Consider the following 19,035-nt stretch of genomic DNA (forward strand, 5'->3'; position numbering starts at 1 on the left):
AGTGGCCAACCAACCTGTGTCATGAAGGGCCTCTCCCCTACTATATATGTCTCACTTCACGACCATAATCTACTAATGGGGTTGTAAAAATGTAATACATACTAGATACCGAAACATATGTTCCTACCTAAAGAAACCTTCTCTTCACCGCCTCTAGTTGTGGCCTAAGTGGAGAGTGAGGACGCCACTAAGTTCAGACACAGGCAACGGACATTCCAAGACTGGGTAATGTTATATAAAGTGTTAACTCCTGCTAATGAAACATTTCTCTCTCTCTCTCTGAGCATAAGCTTAGAGGGATGGTAGCGTACACTCACTATACCCCACAGAATAACTGCTAAAGAAATTTTTCTCGGTCTGCTGGAGCTGTCTGTGCCGTAATATGTCCTTTGCTAAGTGCACGATGCGAACACCCAGGGGTCTGTCTGTGTAAATTGACTTTTCTGAAGCTTATAAATTTGGTGTAAACTTGTGCCGTTCATTGTATGATAGTCACCATAGGAAAGAGCTATGGCCTCTAGAGCACCGTCTGGGCTCGGGAGATGTCTCTGCCCCTCATTTCTGAAAGGTCCGAAGAAGCTTGTGTGTAGACTAGGAGCTGGGGGACTGGGAATAGCAGACAATGCCAGTATTTATCATCCTTTGCCTGTGCATCAGGAAACGGCATGCTCTCATCAGGCTCTAGCACTGAGCAGTTTAGTTCTCCACCCATCATCTCGTCCACCAACCACCTTGCTGTTTTTTATCGCTCCGCCTTCGTCTGCTTCCCCTCTCCCTCTTCGTCTGTCCGTCATAGCTACACACATCTAATCTAACATAGAGCAATACTGTGTCAGACGCTTACTCTTGCCCATCCCACAACCTTGACACATTTCCAAGCTTACAACCAAAAGTTAGCTCCTCTTGCTTGTAAGCAGGCAAATAGGATTCTATTTTCAGATCGCCTGCAGCCAATTCTAACTTCTCACTCCTCAATAAAGTATCCACCCTCTACACACTCTCATTTCCTTGCCCACTGTCTTCTTTATTTTCTGGTGCCAAAGTAAACCAGCTATTCTATTTACTCAGCTTGTACAACTATCTCCAACAAAACCATAGTGTCAGAGTCTCGATTCCCTGAGTTGGAGACACCCTGGGAGACGAGGCAATGACAATAAAGACAAATCCATTGCCACGCTACTACAAATGGAGAGAGAAAAAAATGAAAATGAGGAGGCGGAGAAAAGAGAGTTTTGTCATGCCAAAGAGCCTTTTTAATCGTAGTTTAGAACCTTGAACCAGATCCAGGATGTGTTTGTGCTCCTCCTCGGTTCCCGTCTTTAATATTGTTATTAATCCGCAGAACCGTTTCGGAGTTAATTAAAAGCAATGACGTGAGCGTCACTCTCTCAGGAGGGCCCTGTGTGAATAATCACTCTGTCTCCTTCTTTAATAAGCTCCAGCGTCCTCCGAGCAGCGCATATGGCTCTTCCCCAACAATTACTGCTCCCTGCTTCCCACCATGCAAAAACACACACCTGCCCCCCCTCACTGTGTACTGCCCTCTACAACTCCTCTGCTCTGTTCGAGCCATCCAAGGTGACCTCCAGAAGTACACCGTTTATGCCCATCCCTTTATTGACAATTTAATATCAATATGTGTTTTGATTACTATTGGAGACATAAAGTTTTGCTCTTGGAGGTTAACTTCAGGAATACTGTTTTGCTTAGAAAGCAAAAACACACTTGAAAGATTCTGGCCTGTAGTATAGAAATTAGGGGAAATCTTGGCACAGTCCGTCACTGGCTCTTTTGAATTGATGTATCCAAGTAGACACACGGTGCTGTGAAGTGAAGTACTGCGATCATCTTCACAGACTGGTTTATTTATTTGTTTATTTGGATGGTCATTAGCTTTTGCAGAGACAACAGCTGTTCTTCCGGGGGGTCCACAAAAAACACAAAACACTGATACATGGATAGCATAGGACAGTCAGCCACATTTTTAACACAAAGATATACAAACAATATAACAACAAAAACAACAGTCGCCACCATTCAATGAGATGTCGTTTTTTAAGGTCATTTTGTTGTTTGCTTGAGTAATTGGAGTTGGAAGGGAGTTCTATGTGATCATGGCTCTGTATAGTACTGTAATTTGCCATGAATAAATACTAATTGACTGTATGTACACTTCTGACCCACTGGGAATGTGATGAAAGAAATAAAAGCTGAAATAAATCATTCTCTCTACTATTATTCTGACATTTCACATTCTTACTATACAGTGGTGATCCTAACTGACCTAAGACAGGGAATTTTTACTGGGATTAAATGTCAGGAATTGTGAAAAACTGAGTTTAAATGTATTTGTCTAAGGTGTATGGTAACTTCTGACTTCAACTGTATCTGATGTTAGAGAAGCTTCCATTGAAGAACACTCTCTGGGTTCAATTGGCTAAATAATACTCCAACCTTGTGATGGCAAGTGATATAAAGCGAAGCAAGTGAGTTTCTTCAATAACAATTTATGATCAATTACATCAAAGACTGCACTGAAATCTAACAATAAAGCTCCGACTATCATTTTATTATCCATTTATTTTAACCAATCATCTGTCATCTGAGTCAGTACAGTACTAGTTGAATTGCATTGTATTAGGTCAAACACAATATTCCCCATCGGTTTACTAAGAACAGGCAGCAAACTGATTTGGCGGCTGTTAGAGGCAGCAAAGTGTGCTTTACTGTTTTTAGGCAGTGGACTTACTTTAGCTTCCTTCCACGCCTGTGGATACACACTCCTTTAGGCTTTGGTTCAAGATAAAGCAAACGGGGGTGGCAATACATTCTGCTACAATTCTCAATTGTGTCCCATCAAGGTTGTCTATACCTGGTGGTTATTGATGGATAACAATAGTTCTTGCCCATGATATCATTTAAGGTACTCCAGAGTCTTTTTACATTGTGTTTTATGTCATTTATCTTGGTTTGGTAATATCATTTCTTCTTCTTTTTGTAGACAGTATGTCAACCAATCAGCTGAGCAGCCTGACTTGTTTGCCACCGCTTTTGCATAATTTATTTGAACCAAACACTTTTTAAATTCCTCGTTAAGCCAGAGGGCTTTAACAGTTATCACAGTGAATTTCTTAACAGGTGCATGCTTATCAGCAATTGGCATGAATACTTTAACAAATCCTTCCAGTGCTGCATCTGGATTCACTTCCTCATACACATCTTCAACAACGGAGTCCTGAGAAAACATGTTGTATGATCTCTTATAAATTACATGGATCCCAAAGTTCTTGTATTTATTTTCGGTAATACCAATTACCCCACTGAAGACATTCTTTTAAAAAGTATACTTAGTCATTATAGACTTTACATGGGAAAAAAAGACTTTTTACATCTTAGTCTGAGGGGGGTTTAACCTTCCAGACTGGGTATTGTATTAACTCAATACCCAAGGCTTTTACTTGCGACATACAACTATCAAGTATTGCTATGGGGCGCAATCGGCCAATGTAGGCTTGTACACAATCGGCCAACCTTAACACACACACACACACACACACACACACACACACACACACACACACACACACACACACACACACACACACACACACACACACACACACACCCTTTCTGTGTGTGGTTACAGTAGGCTAACGTATGTCAATGGTTTTAGGAACAGCAGTAACATCAGGCGGGATTTAGGCTACCAACTGCCTAGCCAGTTGTAGCTCAATCTTGGGTGCAATGATCACGTTCCCGCACTGACTGACCGTGTGGAGGCTTATTGATTTAACGTTACGTTAACCTACATGCTACACTAGCAAAGTTATAAATTACATAACGTTAGCTGTCGGCTATATTAGCCACGACTTACCATTTTTTGTGCAGCTTCAAATGTCGAACAAAGTTGGAAATTGTTGCGCCTCCGTCTGTAATTTTCTTCCCGCATGTTTTGCAAGTTGCAATCTGTTTTTTGCTGATACAGCTAGTCTTTATAACCAAAAATAATAATTTGGGGTATCATCTTTCCAAGGGCTCCATCTGAATTCACCCACCGACATTCCTCTGCACTACCACGCACAACTTTTCCCCAGCTGGCACAATTTGATTGGCTGTTGTCCGATTCAAACTGTAATTCGTTAAATGAAGAGCTGATTCTTTTTTTAATAGCATCATTTTTAATATTGGGCTCGGGGAGGGTATCAAGTAAGTTCGAGTCCAAGTTAAGTCATGAGTCATTGGTGTTAAAGTCAAAGTCGAGTTGCAAGTCATCATATTTGTGACTCGAGTCTGACTCGAGTCCAAGTCATGTGACTCGAGTCCACATTGCTTATTTGAGTCAGAAAAGGATGTTCATATGATAGGTAAGATATACAAAACCTTGCAGAGAGCCTATCCAAATGACAATCTCTTAGAAGAAAATATAAACAGTTGGAACCAAGACTTAAAAAGAACTGATGTTGGCACAAGATGGAGGGAATGTTGGAGCATAACTAACTAAATTACAGTTTACGAAAATGTATATTTAATCCAGTATAAACTAATGTATAGAATGTATTATGGAAGAGACTAAATGTAAAAAATGTACAGCACAATGGCAGAGTCATGTCTTAAGTGTAAAACTAACAATGACTCAATAATCCATGCTCTCTGGGAATGCTATAAAGTCCAAAAGTTATGGGCGAGATAAAAAGTTGTCTGTCAGAAGTATTGAGATACCCAATGGGCTGGACGATTCTCTTCTCATCACTCATCTTGAAAAAACAGAAACAAAAAACTTGGAAATCAATCTGTCAATTGACATAATGGAAACATCGTATTATTTATTATTGAAATAGAATGGGTAAGAGGTAGCCTAGTGGTTAGAGCGCTGGACTAGTAACCGAAAGGTTGCAAGATTGAATCCCCAAGCTGACAAGCTAAAAATCTGTTGTTCTTGCCTAGTTAAATAAAGGTAAAAAAACTAATTTGTACAATTTTGAGGCAAACAATAATTCAGGCACTAGGAAAGGGGGTGTGAGCATGTGGGTCTGGGCAGATGAGATGTAGTTGTTGTTTGTATTTGGTGGGAAAAATACAAAATAAAATGACAAAAATGTAATATATAAATTACTTTAGGCCCAACCTTAGGCACTTTGGCTTCCCTTGTTATTGCCACAATGTTATGGTCACTACAGCCAATGGGAACTGATACAGCGTTGCATCAAAGCTCTGCAGCATTAGTGAAGATATAATCAGTACAAGTGGATGTCACAGATCCAACACTATTATGTGTGTAAAGTATTATCCAAAGCAACATTTAGAAAATGTCTTTGTATTTCCGCCTAGAGGGCTGTTGGAGATACAATACTGCGTGAATGATGCTGTTATCTGCGTGTCATTTCCCAACCTATCAACATGCATCTCAGTGGTTCTTTCTTCATGCCTCTGGGGGTTTCTTAAGCTCTGGTGCACATCAACACAAGACAGTTTAGCCTATTGCTGAATACCCAGGTGTGACCCATGCAGTGTGTTTAGCATGGAAATCTATACACAGCAAATTGAACAAACATGAACCATCTGGATCCAAATCTGGCATGTTATATTAGTGTCTGTCTTGATTTAATGAAACCTGTTTGAAAATTTGGAGGGGGAAAAAAGTGCTTTTTCCCGTAATTATATAATTCAATTCACAAAAAAAGAGGGCGACTGAAAGAAAGTTCAGGCTATGTTGGGTGTTAAAATACACATACATGCATTGCATTCATTTACTTTGTAGCATCTATTATTTCAGAATCAATATAAATCTGTGGTAACACTTTATTTTAAGGTACACATATTAGCCACTTATTTGTAGTTTATAAGTATATATATAATGATCTTATAAGGCCTTTATTATGTCAAATTAGTCATATATTGGACCTTCATTTTGCGATTTATTATTCAAAGTCATGTATTACTGGCCAATCCTTAATAACGTCATTATTAACAATACTAAAGGCATATTCATATTTAATAAAGAGCAAGTTACACAAGAAACAGAGTCTTAATAAGCTGTCTCAATGTGGAACTGGTAAGGGGATTGTACCTCAATATGTGGTCCCTATTATAATTGTGACCATATTTTTACATGCAGAATTTTTTCTCTCCATAATTGACCATAAAGAACAGAAAGGGGGACACCTCACCTCATCTATGCCAAACAGCCAACATTCAAGTCATTTGATGTATAAATAAAAAATGAGCAACTCATTTTCAATATACACTTCCATATATGGATGTTGACTGTAGGGCATGATATAATGTGAATCGCGAAAGGTGAGCGCACCTCCCCACACCCATGAGCAAAACCATAATAATGTTTGCCTGAAACTAATTGTTTACATCAATTGCTAAAATCAGACTTGAATGTTAGTTATATGACATCTGTCAATCAATGTATTATGTCATCAAACTACACAAATCCTCAGTTTCAGGCAAACGTGATATGTTTTTGCTCAAGGGTGTGGGGAGGTGTGACCCAGTATATACAGTATATACAGACAGATATACTGTATATACTGTATAGAAATGTAGTTGTTTACATAAGAACTTTGACTAGAATGTTGGCTGTATGGCATATATGAACGGAGTTGTGCCCCTTTCTGTCCGATGAGGTAATTTATGGACAGTTATAATAGGGACCACATATTGAGGTGCAATCCCCTTATCAGTCCCACATTGAGACAGCTTATTAAGACTCTGTTTCTTGCGTTACTTGCTCTTTATTAAATGTTAATATGCCTTTATTATTGCTAATAATCATGTGATTAAGGATTGTCCAGTAATACATGACTTATAATGTTTGAATAAGAAAATACTTAAATAAGGCCTAATAAATGGCTAATAAGACCTAATTAAGGCCTTATACGCTACTTATATACACACTTATAAACTACAAATTATTGGCTAATATGTGTACCTTAAAATAAAGTGTTACCATATCGGTATATCTGTCTCATCAGCTAAACAGTCTACATAACACTCTGGCGCTAAAATAAAGCCAGAGAATATCTTTGGGCTAGGTTTAGGTTATTTAGCAGTGAGACTGAGGGGACGCTGTTCATCTCTGTATGTCTTCAGGAACAGAGAGCCTCTGTCTAGAGTAGACGGAGGTGTCTGGGGTAGGGAAAGGCGAGCTGCCCTAGGCCCTTGGTATCGATCCCACCATGTGCGTGCGTGTGTRTCTGTCTGTGTGCGTGCATTCATGCATGTGCCTGSGTGTGTGTAACCCGTTCCCACTCTGACAGACCCYGGATGTAGTCTATGACCCCCACTCTATAATCAGCTGGAGGGGTAGCAGAGGCGGCCCTCTGGCCTTGATTTGCTGTGTAATTGGACATCGGATTTGACATTCTGCCGAGTGGAACATTAGAAGCGGCCTAATTAGGTGCGGTAGGACTATTAAATGAAGATTTGCCCATGTTGTTAAGAAATACCACACACATTGGAAATGTCAAGATGACACCCGGCTGTCATCGCCAACCAACGGAAGAAAATCTATCACTTATCGTAAAAGTTTCCCAAAGGAAAGCAAACACAATCCCCATACTACTACTTCTCTCCAACGCCATCTCGTCTTCAGCCTCTCTGCGGCCGTGTCCCTCTAAATAGTAGAGCAGCAGCCAGACCTCGCTAGGACTTCATCTCCACTGTCATCTCCGATTGTATAGTTTATGAATAAGTGCCGTAACATCCCCATACATTGAAACACAGGAGCGTATGGTCTAAAATAGCCTCTGGGTTTTCATCTGGAGATGACTGACTCCTGCATGACATTTGCTGTTGACTCACAAGGCTCCTTCATTATAATGAGAGCACATACGGGGGACGGGAAAGCGCCCATGGGCCTGTCCTTATGTAAATATTTTCTCTGTAAAGCCCTGACATCTCGCCATCACCCAATTCAATCCATTCTGATAACCCCCAACCCCCTCTCTCACAGCACAGGGAACCCTCATGTTAATGGCTCCAAAGTGACTCACRCTAAGTTACTGTATGTGCTTAACAAGGTGGCTCTAACCTCTAAACATGAATATGGGCGATATCAACAGTGAGATATCAACAATCCATCCAGCCAGAATTGATGAATAGGGCACTTCATGAAAAATGCATGCGGCAGCAAAACGTCTGAACCTGCCTCTCCTTCAAGACTATTAACACTTTCTGCCTAAGCTTTGCCTCGTTAGGGAGGTTTCTCACACTGCAAGACGCGCCTCTCAATATCCCACAATACTTTGTGTTGCATTTCAAACAATAACTGTTTTTTAAAAATTCATAGCGACTAAAATAACTTGCTTTATGTTGTGCCAGGGTTCAACGTGTCACCAGATTCTACCCGAAAAACACTGTGTTACCAAGACGCAGGGAGTGAGTGGGGATTGAGACTGAGCAGTGCTGAAAGTTGAGCATTTCTCACAGCATCTGACTGACAAGAGTGAGTCACCAACAGACAAGAGTGGCTAGGACACACATAGGTCAGAGTTGACGCTTCCCCCTCTACCTCTCTCTGTTTCTCCTCTCCTCCTCCTCCCCTTTCCCAGTGATACGTCTGTGCCAATACATCGGCATCACAACAAGCCAGAGGATTTCACAGCCCCGTCGTTATCACTGTTGCCCCATCCATCGCCTCTGTGTTTTGTCGTGTCATTATCCTCCCGAGTGGTCGTTGTTTCTAACCGATAGGACACAGAACTGTAATACATAATGCATTTCCGTGATGACAGGCTTTGATTTGACTTGACTTGACACCCAGTGGGAGGGACACTTGGCATTATATAAACAATTGTATAAGCTGTGGAGAGGTGCATGCGACGAAAGGAATTCACGTTACAAGGAGAAAAGGCCCTGAAGGTACAAACAGAACAGATGCAGTGATTAATGCACAAAGCCTTTCTCTCCTTCTCCTTGACAGATGGTGGCTCTCCCGTACCATCTCCTTCTCTCAACAACGTATCATGTATTTAATCATGTTTCTACCACAAATACACCAATAACACAAAAGAGGAATGGAAGTTTTTGACACCATGACAACCTTGCTCAGAACAACAGCTGACACCAAAAATCTGTGGGGCAACGGTCTTTTGACTAGGGAGATGTGTGTATGTGTGTGTGTGTCTTTGAGCGCGTGCAAATGTGTGTGTGTGTGTTTGCGCGAGCGCGCATGTGTACCTCTGTGTGCGTGAGTGTGCGTTGGTGGCGTGGGTTAGGAGATGTGACAGGGTTGTGACAAGGTGGCTAAGCTGCCATCAGGCATGCGGCTCACGGTTGGGTGTTCAAACCCAATTTGGTGGCGGTACACTTGGATTTAGAAAGAGGCGAGCGAAGTTTAAAGAATGGAAGCTTAATGGTGACTCAACAAGTCCCTGCCAGAGAAACGTCAGAAGCTGTCCTCCATCCAGACATGTCCTTGTCACCACTACTGGAGAGAACATATCAGTGTCCAAGAGAGGAGGGACTGTTACTGACACCAGCAAACAGCTAGGCCAACAAGGTCCTATTCCAGTACAATATTTCAATGGGTTGTTTGGATCTTTTGTATTGGCAATCAAGACAACAACACAACACCAGGCATTTCAGCTGTTAGCCATAGGATAATGCAAAATTCCATCGCAACTCAACATGATTCCCAACTCTGTAGGACTAATCAGTTTTAGCAGAGGACAGTGAATATGCAAAAAGCTGCCATCCCTTCATCTCAGAGGCCTATTATAGGTACGAGTGCTGTCATTATTGATAAACTCCACATTCATATTCAAATGTTTTCAGAATGCGAGCGGAGCCAAGTGGAGTGGTATTCACTGTGGAGTCTTGGGGGGGGGGGCATAATCTATTAAGCTGAAGCAGCCCAGCCTCAGCCCTCAGCTCCCATCTCTCTCTAGTGTTCCAGTACCACGCAGAGCATTATTCAATCAGAGACATCACAGCGACAATGTGACGGATGCTAACATGCTTCAGCAGCCACGGCAGGGGGAGACGAGACAACGTCAGACGACTCTGGGGCCATTTGCATTCGCTGGAGTAGGCTAGGCTGGCCTGGGCGCTCACGCTTTGTTTGTTGTGTCAAAAGTTCCACGTCGTATTCTATTTTGAGGCCATGCTCTGCAAGTTGCCGTTTTGTTCTCCCTTTCCATCTCGCTGCTTCTTCTGCTCACTCCCTCTTTCTCTCTCTTTCTCTCTCACTTTCTAAAGTCTAACCTATGGCTGTCACACTCGTCGTACGAACTGGAAGCATACTCGGACCAACGTGCAGCGTGATCTGGGTTCCACATCTTTATTTAGTGAACCGCACAAAACAATAAAGCAAGAACGAAACGTGACGACAATGGAGTGCTGACATATAACTACCCATAAACAAGATCCCACAAAAACCAGTGGGGAAATGGCTGCCTAAATATGATCCCCAATCAGAGACAACGATAAACAGCTGCCTCTGATTGGGAACCATACCAGGCCAACATAGAAATCAACACACTAGATCATTCACCCTAGTCACACCCCGACCTAACCAAAATAGAGAATAAAAGGCTCTCTATGGTCAGGGCGTGACAATGGCCCTGACCATAGAGATGGACAATGAGTTGTTCCGAGTACAGTGTGAGGGTAAATGATGTGGCTTCTCTGTCGTTGTGTACAACAGTGACCGAGTGAAAGAAATAGAGAATGAACAATGAATTGAGCAATGAATGACAGTTTCAATCTCAATTATTTAATATCACTACAGCGTGGTCAGATTCTTTGTAATCAATAGTTGCTGAGAACAAATAAATTGGATTTCTACTAGCTTAAGGATAGTCCTTGGCAAGTTGACTTCCTTAACTTTCTAACACAAGGAGTTGAAGCTAGTCATATCACACACCTCTGATACCAGAGGTCCCAGAGTTCAATGTGAACGCAATAAGATAAATATTTGACGAAGTTTCCCCATTTGAAGAATCCCCATAGACAGATCCAACCAAGTCCCTATCCGCCGCCCACATCCGTCACCAAGCAGCAACCTTCTAATAAGAGCGTGTTGACTTTGTGTGCTCAGGGCGAGTCATCTCATATTAATATGCAGTGGACGACTGCTGCTACGGATCAGGAGAGAGAGCTTTGTTTGCACATCGATATGAGCCTTAAGATTTAATCAGGAAGGTAAACAATGAAAAAAGACTCATAGATGCCTGTAGTACATTGTGCCATATATAAACCTACACCTTTAAGGCTGGCTTCAGCATAACTGTTTGGCATAGACCTTCATAGCATTACTCAGAGTACTTCACCTTGAAAGTGTTCTCCGATACGGCAAATATCTCCATGCAAGCTGGAATGTCTTAGTTACAGACAACTGTTACTGAACATTCCTCTTATTCTGGCTGAGAATAATCTAAGGTGTCTGGCATGATTGTGTCTCAACAGCCACAATGACTTTCTTCCTCTGTAGTGAGAAGAGTGGAACAGACAAGAGGGGGATAAACTAAGGAGAAGGCTTCATGAAATCACTGAGATTTCACAGATTCTCATTATCGTGACTGTCTGATGGTCAGCAGGGTGCTTCATACCCAGCTGTCAAAGAAGTAGGCCGATTCCAAAGGACTGGCAAGGCTTCCAAGATGCCTGAATGTGATGAAAGCGATGAGGCACTGATGTCAGTAGATCAAATGCCGCTCCATGTGAAATAGGGTATTATCGTATTGTCTCCATGGTGAAAAAGTTCCGCTTTTCCGTCTGTCACAAGACCTGCTAAAGAGAGGGGATGACAGGCACATGAGGTGTTAGCAGTGGATGTGTGCCCTATCAATGTTGAAAATTATCTTGCCAAATACAACAGGTGTATACTTTACCGTGGAATGCTTACTTACAAGCCCATTCAGAGTTATGTAGAGTTAAAAAGACAAATATTTTCGAAATAAAAAAGGAAATAGTAACACAATTAAATAGCAATAACAAGGCGATATACAAGGAGTATCAGTACCGAGTCATTGGGCAGGGGAACGAGGTAGTTGAGGTAATTGCGGTAGTTGAGCTATTCTCAACTCTTCTTCACATCCCCTTTGAGAAGCTTTCCGTTTCTCTCTCACTCAGTTCTAGTCTTTCATAGTTTCTAAAGACTTTCATAGACCGCCTTTGGAAGACTGGACAAATGTTTTCCCAGCTTTAAAGGAGAAAAAATATGACCATGTTTTTTCATATTGGTTGATTTCTTAAACCCTTTAGAGGACTAAATATCCTTCCTCTGACAGTTGTCATTATGCCCGCGATGATGGGACGTTTTCAGTGATTTATTGATCATGCATTGTCAGTCACATCATAGCTTAGCTTAGACAGGTTTTTAAACACAATGTGTCAAATCAATACATGTATCTCTCAAAACACTTTGTTCAGCACTGACTAGGGACGGACTCAAACTCTGTTATTTGATTAAATTGAATAGACAGCTTCAATGTCCCTGCCTGTTGCTTGTAGTGACTCACAACCCATCATAGCTATTGGGCATTAGTTCACTTTGCTTTCATTGAATTAGCTTTCATTGAATTAGCTTTCCATTGAATTAGCTGTCATTGAATTAGCTTTCATTGAATTAGCTTTCATTGAATTAGCTTTCCATTGAATTTAGTTTCATTGAATTAGCTTGTCCATGTGAATTAGCTTTCATTGAATTAGCTTTCCATTGAATTAGCTTTCATTGAATTAGCTTTCCATTGAATTAGCTTTCATTGAATTAGCTTTCACACAATGTGCATATTATGTTTCTCCAATTAAAATGTCAGTCAAATTGTCAGATAATTTAAGTTTTGATGACTTTATCTTTATATAGACTACCTTCTAGTAAAACATTTAAAGATTGACATTACAGGACATAATGCATATGGTTTACTATCTGCTCTCACGACTTGGAAAATATGAAAACAAAGACATTTTAACTGACACTCTTATCCAGAACAACATTCAGTAGATACATGTTAATACTTTTTCCCGTACTGGTCCCCCGTGGGAATCGAACCCACAACCCTGGCGTTGCAAGCACGGGACCCTCATAATTACAGCAGTAGTAGAGGGAGGGAAGTGAAATACATAGATACATTAGACAGCAAGTCTCACTTCCTGTCTCTCTCTAGTCCTCCACCCATCCCTCTGTTGTCCTGCTCTCCCCTTACTCTGGCACACAGACAATCACTGACAGGTCTACAGGGTTAAACCCCATCAGTGCATTGTTGCAGGAGGTCTGTGCCAGCACCCTGGCCCTCAGATGTGTCAATAAATCCATTGTGTGTGGCCCCTGGTTAAACGGGCCAATTAATTGTCCCATCTTATCCCTGCCACCTGCTCAGCCAGGCTGCCGGGCGGCACACCAGATCTGGGACCCTGCCCATACTTTAGATTCAGATACAGAAGCTTTTTAGAGAAGGAATGCATGGGAAAAGAGTAGTTTGATTGAGTTTATGACAGCTGTGTTTTACATTGGACAGATTATAAAAGATTCTTAGCTACAGACAATATCTGAGTTTATGGCAACTAGATGTATATCTCAGATGCTTTGGTCTTCCAAAATGTATGGTGCTGATGCTATTTATTTAGGCCCTTATCTTTGTGTGCTTGTGTACTGGTGACGTGATGTCTCAGTGCAGTACAATACCTGTCTCTTATACACATCTAGATGTGTATAAGAGACAGCGCACACGCACACACACACACACACACACACACACACACACACACACACACACACACACACAGAGTTATTACTGTCAGGGCACCCGTTTCTCACTACAGCCCACACCGTTCTCCCAGGAGAGAAGAGAACGTTTCAGATGGAGCTTAATTAGCCAGGACCAGAGGTCAGGGAGATCCAGCTCCAAATCCTCAGACTGCCAGGCTGCCTGGCAGTACCATACTCACCACATAGGCTACGGCCAACATAAATGCAATTGCTCTGGTAGATTTACAGTAATTTATTAATTCAATCACACATACAACATATCTTATTTTCACAGTATTTTCTCATTCACTAAAGAATAGGGATCTATTTTTCACTTTTTATAAGTTGATGTGAGGTGGGTGTCCTTGATGTATTTCACTGTAACTCCCAGTTGTTCCCTCTACACTCTTAGAAAAAAGGGTAAGCCTTTTTGGCTTGAGGTAAAAAAAAACATTTTGGTTCCAGATAGAAGCATTTTGGGTTCCATGTAGAACCTTTTCCACAGAGGTGGAACCAAATAGGTTCTACCTGGAACCAACAAAGGGTTCTCCCATGGGGAGCGCCAAATTACCCTGTAGCCCTTTCCTGCATTCGAATTACCTAGTGGCCTCATGGGTGGAATGTTATTAATATTTTTCATAATTAATAAACATATAGAAAAAAACTGCAGAAAATCCGTTATTCCTGTATAAAAAATGTTTTGTTATATTTCAGTCTTCTGTGATGTATATAATGTGTAATATTGGGATACAAACTGAAAAATGTAATACATTTCAATTCTATATTTGACATGATACAGGTGTGTTCTTTTTCTAAGTCCATAACCATGTGTGTGAGGTGTCTACTTTTGTTTCAAAGTAGATTTGTTTAAGACTACCAAGAAACTCTCCGTGTGACCCTGATTTCACCCACTGCAGTAAAAGCTTTTAAGGTTCTAGATGGTACTTTTTTATTTCTAAGTGTATAATAGAACCAGGTCACCAGGAGAGTGATACCTGTTGTTGGGTTTCTTAGAATGTCTACTCAGGTGGGGAACATTGAGCAGCGCTTTGAGCAGAGACAACAACCACCTGACCCGACACCCCAGTCCACCGCCTTCAATTCATGGCGGAACATTCAATGACAAACCAATGACAGCCTAATTAAAATCATGTTGTGGTGTGTGATGCGCCAGAAGGCTACTGCCCCGTCACTTGTTCTTTTTGTGAACAAGGCAAAATCAAAGCATGACAACAGAAATTACTTCCATTTCAGATGATCAAATGAGTGCAGTACGTTTCTCTAACCCATACATCCTCTCTTTCCTCTCCTCTCTGTTCCAGGTGCGAGCCAGTGCCATTGCCCAGGATGCTGACCAGAACTATGACTACGCCTCCAATAGCGTCATCCTCCACCTAGACGCAGGCGACGAGGTCTATATCAAGCTGGACGGGGGCAAGGCTCACGGCGGCAACAACAACAAATACAGCACCTTCTCTGGGTTCATCCTCTACGCCGACTGAACCCACGCAGGTGTCACGTCCAGAGAGAGAAAGACAAGAAAGTAAGAGATTGAGAGAAAGAGTTCTAATGAGGGAAGGAAGGGGTTAAAAGCCAGAATTCTTTCTAGTTTCCTGGTTCTCTCCATCGTCACACCAACCTCTGCATATAAAACACATCAGCCCCAAATCAAGGTTCTCCAGCTCAGCTCGGCCTGCCTGCCTGTCTGCCGTGCTGTGAGGGAGGGAGGGAGGGAGGGAGAACACGATGATAGGGGAGGGAGTAGTGGGGGGTGAAGCTTGGTAGAGAGAGGTGCCCTCCTCATCAGAATTCTAACCTGTCAGTTGCTCCTTGCTTGTCCTCTCCTCTCAAACTGAAAAATAAACCAACTAACGCAAGTGGATCCGGCCTCATCATCTTCTCTCCTTAACAGTTGGCTATATGGACTCTGTTGACTGAAATTGTCCTATCTGTCGTTGTGTGCTTTTCCTTAAATGTCAGATTTTACTTTTGTAAAGATACTACTACATCGTATATTTACAAAAAGAGGATATTAAAAATATGTTTGTCCCTGTGGAGAAAAAAAACTTGATTTTGAGAGAATGGTTTTGTGAGATGTTGATTGTGATTCAGAAGCCTTAGTTGAGAAATGGAAACGAAAGGTGTCATTATGGTTTCTAACGGTATATGATTTCTTGCATTTGACAGCTGCGATCACATGGTGTTTGTTTATGGGTGATGTCAGCTGTGGGAACACAAACCTGGTTTGTGGCTGAATGTTATTCATGCATAGGATGTTATACAGATACAACATTACATCCTTGTCCCATCCAACGTATCTAGAGGTTCTATCCTTGCCCCTGTCCCATCCCTATACCCCGATCCTATTTGTCTATACAGGGCCAAAGTGGGTTGAAAATAGACTAAAATGTATATTAGATATTCTAGTTAAGTAGATATCCTCCACCATCAATGAAGCCACATATTCAGATTCTGAGGTAACCTAGAGAGAGAGAGAGAAATGGAATGAGAGGCCGAGAGAGAGAGATGGAGAGAGATGGAGAGAGAGAGATGGATAGAGAGAGATGGAGAAAGAGAGATGGAGAGAGATGGAGAGAGAGAGATGGATAGAGAGAGATGGAGAGAGAGGGGGGGTGGGAAGTTTTTATGGCGAGGCAGATTTTCTGTTTCAGTGTCTGAGGCTTTACTGGATGTCATTCGTTCATTAGCTGCATATTCACTGATACATTCAAGCATTATGGTAATATTTACTCAACATGGCGGGCTGACAGCTTGCTTAAGAATGAAATTGATTGGGTGAGTGAGTGACTTGGCTTCTTAGCATTGTGTGTATGTGTATGTGTGTGTGTGTGGGTGTGTGTGTGCGTGTGTGCATGTGTGTGTGTGTGTGTGTGTGCGTGCGTGTGTGTGCGTGAATGTCTGTGTTGGTGTGTGTGCGTGAATGTCTGTGTTGGTGTATTTGAGTGTTTGCATCAGAGCATGCGCCGTGCCATTGCTACATTGTTGTTTTTCTGTTATTCTGTGCTACAGCCAATGACAGATATTTTACTCAGCAGACAATGAGATTGCATTACGTAGGGAGGGGAGCCTCTGTAGAGATGATGATAAGAACAAACAGCTTGTAAATGAAATCTATGCTATGTTTGTCTATCTAATTGTATCTTTTTGAATTGTTGAATACATTTAAATAATAAATGGGATTTTCGGAGTCACTTATCTCAAGATAGTTATTTTACCCCAAATGCTCTTATTGTGTTGAACTATTTAGAGTGCCAAATTCTCTAAAACAACGTTGGAGGCGGCTTATGGTAGAGAAATTAACATTAAATGATCTGGCAACAGCTCTGGTGGACATTCCTGCAGTCAGCATTCCAATTGCACGCTCCCTCAAAACTTGAGACATCTGTAGCATTGTGTTCTGTGACAAAACTGCACATTTTAGAGTTTTATTGTCACCTGCACAAGGTGCACCTGTGTAATGATCATGCTGTTTAATCAGCTTCTTGATATGCCACACCTGTCAGATGGATGGATTATCTTGGCAAAGGAGAAATGCTCACTAACAGGGATGTAAACAAATTTGTGCATTTTGAGAGAAATAAGCTTTATGTGTGAACGGAACATTTCTGGGATCTTTTATTTCAGCTCATGAAACATGGGACCAACACTTTACATGTTGCGTTCATATTTTTGTTCAGTATCGTTTAAACTTTCACAAAAAATTATATAATAATCCATGCATACATTTTACATATAGGTGGCCCCTGGGAATCGAATCCACAATCTTGGCATTGCAAGCGCCATGCTTTACCAACCGAGCACCAGAAAACCAATTGTCTGTTTAAGCAAACATGAAACAGATCCTGTTATAAATGCCTTCTCCTCTCTCTCTCCTTAATATCAGTCTAACCAGAGATTATTTGGGATGATAGGTATCAGGGAGGCAAGGAGGGGGGTAGGAAGGGTGCACCCCTCCCAATATCCTCCACTCCTCTCCTCTCCTGTGGAGATGCTATGGATCTGAAAAGGTGGGCTGCAAGATAAAGTCCATCTGACTCCAGCGAAGTCCGCCAGCGCAGCAGTGGAATAAATCTACTAAATATAATGCTCATTTTAAAAGCGAATGACTCCTGAACGGACACCACAGTCTGAGATCTCAGCCTATACTCACAGATACTCATCAACAGCGGAACCATTTATCCACCGAAGAAGGCTAGAGGGGGAGACAGAGAGAGAGAGAGACAGAGAAGAGGATGGAGAGACTGAGAGGGAGAGAGAGAAGAGGATGGAGAGACTGAGAGGGAGAGAGAGAAAAGATGATGGAGAGACTGAGAGGGAGAGAGAGAGAAGATGATGGAGAGACTGAAAGGGAGAGAGAGAATATGATGGAGAGACTGAGAGGGAGAGAGAGAATATGATGGAGAGACTGAGAGGGAGATAGAATAGGAGCAGAAGGTGTTGTGACAGAGACAAATGTAGAGGAGAGAGGAAGAATGAATGACGGAGAGAAAAGGCAGAGGGGGATGAGGAAGACATGAAAAGGGGGAGGAGGATGGGAGGGAGAGAGATAAAGAGAGGACTAGACAGAAGGATAGGGATGGGGGGGACTAATATACAGTAGATTGGGTCTGAACAGAGAGAGGGAAGTGGATTGCTTTTAGGAGTAGAGTGTGAGGGGTGTACCATCCTTAGACTAGGAAGGAATGGGATATGACACTGGCAGGCAGAAATGTTGGTCTGCTCTGGTTCTTGGGAAGGCCATCACCGCCTCTGCAATACATGCTTCTAATTAATAATAACAGTGGTGCTAAAACATAACCACATCTATGGGAGAAAAGTCAACAAAAATTCCTATCAAAATCCTATTATAATCTGCAGCTCCCTCTCTGTATATAACCTGCTTACAGTACACTCACCCTCTATGGCTCTTTTTCTCTCATCTCTCCCTTTTTCTCAGCTGTACCAGTCTTTCATTTGTTCTGACAAACACAAGGGTCAGAGAAACACCCAGTTGTTATGGAAGCATCCACAAGCCCCCAACCCACCCTCCAGACTCCCAAAGTCCCCCAACCCACAGCCACCCAGCCCAGCCCAGTCAGCACGGCTCTGTATCCCACAGCCCCTCCTTCAGACTCCCCCCATCCCCAGTCGCCTAGTCACCCTGACTCTATCTGCTCCTGCCTCCGTACATGATTCCCTTTGTCACTTTAGGCCACAGCCGAGGAAGAAGCCTTTTCCAGTTTTCCCTGGATGGGCTGAGGCCGCCAACACAGGTGTACTATCCAGTCAGTCCCCTTTACACGTGGGAGAGAGAGAGAGAGAGAGAGAGAGAGAGA

General features: G+C 42.1%; 1 protein-coding gene across 1 annotated transcript in view; it reads left to right on the top strand.

Annotated features, from left to right (window-relative positions):
• Positions 1-16,911, top strand: part of LOC111982108 (complement C1q-like protein 3) — a 51,824-nt gene extending 34,913 nt beyond the window's left edge. Inside the window, exon 2 of the mRNA XM_024013679.2 lies at positions 15,022-16,911. Coding sequence (XP_023869447.1) covers positions 15,022-15,201 — 180 coding nt within the window. The 3' untranslated portion in view covers positions 15,202-16,911. The remainder of the gene's footprint in view (positions 1-15,021) is intronic.
• Positions 16,912-19,035: the final 2,124 nt, after the last annotated feature.

This window comes from Salvelinus sp. IW2-2015, linkage group LG20 (assembly GCF_002910315.2).
Source record: "Salvelinus sp. IW2-2015 linkage group LG20, ASM291031v2, whole genome shotgun sequence".
Lineage (NCBI taxonomy): Eukaryota > Metazoa > Chordata > Actinopteri > Salmoniformes > Salmonidae > Salvelinus > Salvelinus sp. IW2-2015.